The following is a 6,403-nucleotide window of genomic DNA, read 5'->3' as shown; positions in this document are numbered from 1 at the left end:
TGTGCACGATATCGTTTGGTGTACCGTATTTGGGGAATCTGGGTGTTCTGGCTGCTGAATCCCCGAAAATGGGCTTCGCGAGAAGCAGCCGAAGCCTTAGCCAATATGGATAATGGGGGCTAATGGAGCTGAGAGGCACTCTATCTGAGGTGGAGGCACCGTGTAGGCAGCCTCTCAAATCAGGCAAGCAGTTCCTCCTTTTCTTTCTTCCCTGTAGCTTCCTCCATTCCTTCCTGAAGACCCCTCCCAGCATCCACTTGAGGCATATAGGAACTCGCTTTCCCAGCAGCACTTTGTGCAGTGCAACCATTGAAGGTGCTTTGTGCCTCTTCCCGGGGCATGGTGGGAGTTGAGGTTTTTCTCTGTGTGTGTTTCTCACTTTCTTTCTCAGTCAGTCAGAGGCCTGGTTGACTGTGCCCATTCTCCTCCTCTCTTGTGGCATGTGCTTGGGACTTTATAGTACATTATAGTAGTCTAATTGAAAGGTAACCAAGGCTTGAACTAAGATCTGCCCTCCCCAAGCAAGGGCACAGCTGATATGCCAGCTGAAGATGGGCAGAGGTGTTCCTGGCCACTACTGCACCCTTGAAGCAGCAGTAGGTCCAACCTAGGAGCCTGATTTTTCAGATGGAGAGCGGTCCCACCCAGAACAGGCTGTAATCCAAACTGATATTGCTACTGACCAGCAACCCTTACATCTTGCCTTTTATTGCACCCAGGTAATGGTTCAGTACTGCAATTGCCACCTTGTATAAATAGTAAATAAGAAAGAGATGGTTTTCATCAGCAAACTCATCACATCCAGCCTCAGAGCTCCAGATGGCCTCTCTCAGCAACTTCATGTAGATATTGAAAAGCCATAAGAACAGTTTTAACCCCTGTGAACCTCCACAAGCCATTGGCCAAAAAGCTGAACAATAGTCCTCTAACAATATCATCTGAGAACAATCAGCCAAGATAGACCAGAGCCACTGCAAAACCGTTCCCTCAAATTCCATATCAGATAGATGACCCAGAAGGATACGACGGCCAATGGGATTGAATGTCACTGAAAGATCCAGCAGGACCAATAGGATTCACTCTCCTAGTCTAACACCTTGTCTACGAAGGCAACAAAGGCTGGGTTGTTGTAGGTTTTTCCGGGCTATATGGCCATGTTCTGGAGGCAATGTTTCTCCTGACGTTTTGCCTGCATCTATGGCAAGCATCCTCAAAGGCTGTTCCTATTCCATAACTGTGTCTGAATCCAGATTGGAATGGATCTGAGAAAACTTGATTTGTATTACTGGCACTTCTTTAGGACATTACTTAGAAGATTAGACATTAGAAGGAGGAGTCCCATTAGAGTTATTTATACAAAGTTTTTACAATTCCTTCTGTTATAGAGGTTGGAATATGTTTGGCTTTCAAAGAAGGGTTTACAGCATGCACAACCCAATAAGCCAGTCCTCCTTTAAGAGAAAGGACATAGGTCTAACAGATTAGTGGCTGGTTGTACCTATCCAAGTAACTTGTAACTCCAAGTAACTTGTAGCAAGTAACTCTCCAAGTAACTTGTCCACATCATGATGTTCTGCAACCTGAAACTCATCCATCCAAACCAGACTAATATATGTGTTCGTTACTTTCCTAGACTCTTCTATCACTGTGGAGTCTAAGCTGGAATGAGTCCAAGCAGTTTTCTCTGCAAAGAATGTAACAAATTCATCACAGTGATTTTCTGAGGATTCCTCCTCCAAAAGTATGTAAATAGCATATGCTTGTTGGATTTTAAAGTATATATTATGCAAATGTACAAAACGTTATAATTATTGTGTTTTTATAAATGAACACATAATAAATAATAAAATACATAGTAAACTGTCACCTTTGGACATATCCTTCTCCCTGGATAGTCTTTCTGCCGCTCCTCTCACAATGTCAGAGTTGCACCTTATTAAATCCTTTGCAGTTTCACTAAAGACTATATCACCCTAGGGGTGAGAAAAGTGGTATAGAAATACTGTAAATAAATTATCTTTAATAACAATACTTGCTGCCAATATGATGATGAATAAATCTTTTAAATCAGATGACCTTGGGCAGATCACACTCTCTCAGCTTCAGAGGAAAGTGAGTTTGAGAGTTGCTCTTTATTTACTGTCCTGATTTTAGAGTATTTTTTAATACTGGCAGTAGGCAGATTTTGTTCATTTCCATGATTTCCTCCTTTCTGTTGAAATTGTGCATATGTTTATGGATTTCAATGGCTTCTCCTTGTAGTCCGACGTGGTGGTTGTTAGAGGGGTCCAGCATTTCTGTGTTCTCAAATAATTATATTACCAGTGAGGCTTTCAAGGCCAGGACAACATAGTTAAAACAGTCATAGGTAAAGGTAAAGGTTTTTCCAATGTTAAATCCAGTCGTGTCCGACTGTAGGGGTTGCTGCTCATCTCCATTTCGAAGCCAAAGAGCTGGCGTTGTCCGTGGACACCTCCAACGTCATGTGGCCGGCAGATGGAGAACCATCAGACTACACAGAGAAGCCATTGAAACCCACAAGCATGTGGACAATTTCAACAGAAAGGAGGAAACCATGAAAATGAACAAAATCAGGCTACAAGTATTAAAAAAAACTCTAAAATTATAACAGTAAAACAACACTCAAACACAGGGGACCTCCAGACAAGAAACAATCAGGGACAGCTAATCACCTCTCAACGAAAGATTCCCCCAGGCACTAACAAGCCACACCTAAAAACTGTCAGGTCATCAAATGCTAATCAGGGTGACCAATTGAAACATTCACATTTACCGCCAAAAGACAAGAGTTCTTCCACCCTAGACCTTCGACAGATATATAAACCCAATTTTCCTAGTTCCAACAGACCTCATAACCTCTGAGGATGCCTGCAATAGATGCAGGCAAAGCGTCAGGAGAGAATGCTTTCTAGAACATGGCCATACAGCCCAAAAACCTACAACAACTTAGCACTGTTATTGACGGAGCGGTATCTATTGATCTACTCATGTTTTCATAGAATCATAGAGTTGGAAGAGACCTCATGGGCCATCCAGTCCAACCTCCTGCCAAGAAGCAGGAATATTGCATTCAAAGCACCAACTGCTGGTTTGGCAGAAGCTGGGGCTGACAGCGGAAGCTCATGCCGCTCTCCGGATTCGAACCTGAGACTTTCCGGTCAACAAACTCAGCAGCTCAGTAGCTTAACCCACTGTGCCACCGGGGCTCCTTAAAACAGTCATACAATCCCAATGGGCTCCTTGAAGGCAAGCATAAAGCGGATGTGGCAGTCAGTGAAAAGGCGTCTGAGTTTGAACCACATTCCTTCATCACACTAGAGAATGAATCTACTTTAAATCCGGTTTCTTCCTCCTGCAGAATTCTGGTGTTTGTAGTTAATGAAGCCCTTAAAGTCTCCTCCCTAAAGTACACACCCCGGAATTTTGCAGGAGGTAGCAACCGGATTTCAAGTGGATTCATTCTCTAGTGTGAGGAGCAGTCCTCTACTCCGTTGACGGTGCCTCCTTAGCCCCCCCCACCCCCCACCCCAAAAGCCACAGGGTTTGAAAGATTCCCCCAGGCACTAACAAGCCACACCTAAAAAATCTTCCCAGCCCTCTTTCCCGCCACAGAGCCGGCAAAACCTAGAGCGTGGCAGCCAGGCCGGGAAAGAAGAGGGTCTGGTGGAGGCCAGGCTGGAGAGCGGGGAGAGCTGCCTGGACTCTCTCTGGACTCCTGGGGAGCAGCCTTGCTCGCCCTGGCGTGACCCCGCTGCCCCCCCCCCCCCCCCCAGAAGCGCCACTCGGCCGGGGCTTTGTGACGAGGCAGCGCCGAGAGGCAGAGGGAGGGAGCGGGAGGGAGGATGAGGCAGGCACCGGGCGGCCTCCCGCCCCTCCGGAAGGCGCGGGAGAGCCTCCCCAAGGAAGCCGCAAGGGACCAGCCCCCTCCTCCTCCGCCCGCTCCGGCTTCCTTGGCTGGGCTGAAGAGGCAGGGCGGGTGGGGGCGAGGCGGGCCGGGCAGTGGGCAGCGCCGCCCCTTTGGAGACCGGCGAGAGAGTGGCCCCAGGCTGCGCGGAGCCTTGCCTTGCCTTGCCTTGCCCAGCCATGGCTTGGTCTCCCACCGGCGGCGCCTTGCTGAAGAGAGTGGCCAGGCAGGTCTGGGCGGCGCTGGGCTCCCGGCCCGACCTCCGCGGCATCCACTGCCTCAGGTGGGTGGGCCAGGGAAGGAGGGGCCCGGGAGGGCAAGGAAGGGGCCAGGGAAAAGGCAGGGGGACCCCCCTCCCGCCCACGCCAAGAGGGCGCCCCAGAAAGAGGGCGCTGGAGTTTGAATGGGCCAGAGGAGCAGCCCCACTTGGCACAGGCAGGGAGGAAGTCCCGGGGCACTCAAGGAAAAGAAGGACATGACAGAGGCACAGTTGGTTGCTGTGAGTTTTCCGGGCTGTGTGGCCATGTTCCAGAAGCATTCTCTCCTGACGTTTCGCCCACATCCATGGCAAGCATCCTTAGAGGTTGTGAGGTCTGTTGGAAACTAGGCAAGGGGGATTTCTATCTCTGTGGAATAATGCCCAGGGTGGGAGAAAGAACTCTTTGTTGGTGGCAAGTGTGAGTATTGCAACTGGTCACCTTGATTAGCATTGAATGGCTTTGCAACTTCAAAGCCTGGCTGCTTGCTGTTTGGGGGGGAATCCATTGTTGGAAGGTGTTAGCTGGCACTGATTGTTCCAGACAGGAATTCCAGACAAGAAACAAACAGGGCCAGCTTTTTTGTTGTTTTCAGGAGCAACTTGAGAAATTGGCTGTCTGCAAGGACGTTGCCCAGGGGATGCCTGGATGTTTTGATGTTTTACCATCCTTGTGGGAGGCTTCTCATGTCCTCAAATAGGGAGCTGGAGCTGACAGAGGGAGTCCAATCTACTCTCCCCTCGGGACCAACTAACATCTCTCAACAAAGGATCCCCAGGCAGGAAGCAGCCAGGCTTTGAAGCTGCAAGGCCATTCAATCCTAATAAAGGTGACCAATTGCAAACATCACACTTGCTTCAAATGGACAAGAGTTCTTTGTCCCACCCTGGACATTCTTCCACAGATATATAAACATCATTTGCGTAGTTTCCAACAAACCTCACAACATCTGAGGGTGCCTGCCATGGATGTGGGTGAAATGTCAGGAGAGAATGCTTCTGGAACATAGCCACACAGCCTGGAAAACTCACAGCAACCCAGTGATTCCACCCATGAAAGCCTTCAACAACATGATAAAGGTACACATTTAGGCCCATGTGCCAGATCCATCATCAGTTGTGTTCAAAATATGCTTTGATTTTGGGTGAACTGCAGCTCCAATCCTCCAGGTCAGTTCTCCCCAAACCCCTCCAGTATTTTTTGTTGGTTGTGGGGAGTTTGTGTGCCAAGTTTGGTCCAGATCTATAATCTGTGGGAGGCATAGGTATCTGGATATTGGGTTGTTGTAGGTTTTTTCGGGCTGTATGGCCATGGTCTAGAGGCATTCTCTCCTGAGGTTTCGCCTGCATCTATGGCAAGCAGAGGTAGTGAGGTCTGTTGAGTCACTACCTCTGAGGATGCTTGCCATTGATGCAGGCAAAACGTCAGGAGAGAATGCCTCTAGACCATGGCCATACAGCCCGAAAAAACCTACAACAACCCAGTGATTCCGGCCATGAAAGCCTTCGACAGTACATTGAATATCTGGATATTTTTCCACATACATACATACATACATACACACATGTGTGTATCTTCAGACAGACAAGCAAAAAAAAAAAGCATATTTATAAAATACAACAGCACAAAACCAAATTAGGAATATAAAGAAAAATGAAGAAAAAAACCACTACCATAGAAAACAAAACTAAAAAACATTTTATTTAAATACAAAAGTAACTAACATGGCTTTGTCAGCAGTGTACAATCTATACATATTCTAAGCCAATCTACAAACCTCTCACTCGTTACCTGTCAATTTTAATTTCTTATTTATTTTTCTGTTTGGGTTTCACTTTATTTCTTCTCTTCTGCTCTTAAGAAAAATCTATATTAAAAAAATCAGTAATTGAAGATTGTTCCCATCTTTGCTGTAGAAAAGTAATAAATAGGTCCCAGTCTCTCTTGAATTTAGTCAAGAATTTCTCCTTAATCAATACTGTCAGTTGGATTAGGAGTTTCTAAAAGTCTTTGTAGCACCAGAATCTTGGTACATAAAAAGCCAGGGATTGTAGCTGTGAGATTAGTGTAAACTAAGAGCCAAAATTCTTGCAAACACACCTCTGGCTGTAAAACAAAACAATAATCTCAAAAGTAAATGATCTTATTTTTCAGTAGACCTCTCTTGATAGTTTCCTTACATCATGTTTTTTTTAAAAATATCTGGCTGTAACAGTGGACA

The 6,403-nt window shown here is 46.5% G+C and overlaps 1 protein-coding gene across 1 annotated transcript in view; it reads left to right on the top strand.

Moving 5' to 3' along the window:
* The first annotated feature begins 3,882 nt into the window (after positions 1 to 3,882).
* The window catches only part of ACSF2 (acyl-CoA synthetase family member 2), a 64,149-nt gene continuing 61,628 nt past the window's right edge, over positions 3,883 to 6,403 (top strand). The window contains exon 1 of the mRNA XM_060764767.2: positions 3,883 to 4,208. Coding sequence (XP_060620750.2) covers positions 4,105 to 4,208 — 104 coding nt within the window. The 5' untranslated portion in view covers positions 3,883 to 4,104. The remainder of the gene's footprint in view (positions 4,209 to 6,403) is intronic.

This window comes from Anolis sagrei, chromosome 2, assembly GCF_037176765.1.
Source record: "Anolis sagrei isolate rAnoSag1 chromosome 2, rAnoSag1.mat, whole genome shotgun sequence".
Taxonomy (NCBI): Eukaryota; Metazoa; Chordata; class Lepidosauria; order Squamata; family Dactyloidae; genus Anolis; species Anolis sagrei.
Note: the sequence above shows the minus strand (reverse complement) of the source record. Positions and strands in the feature narration are given on the sequence as shown.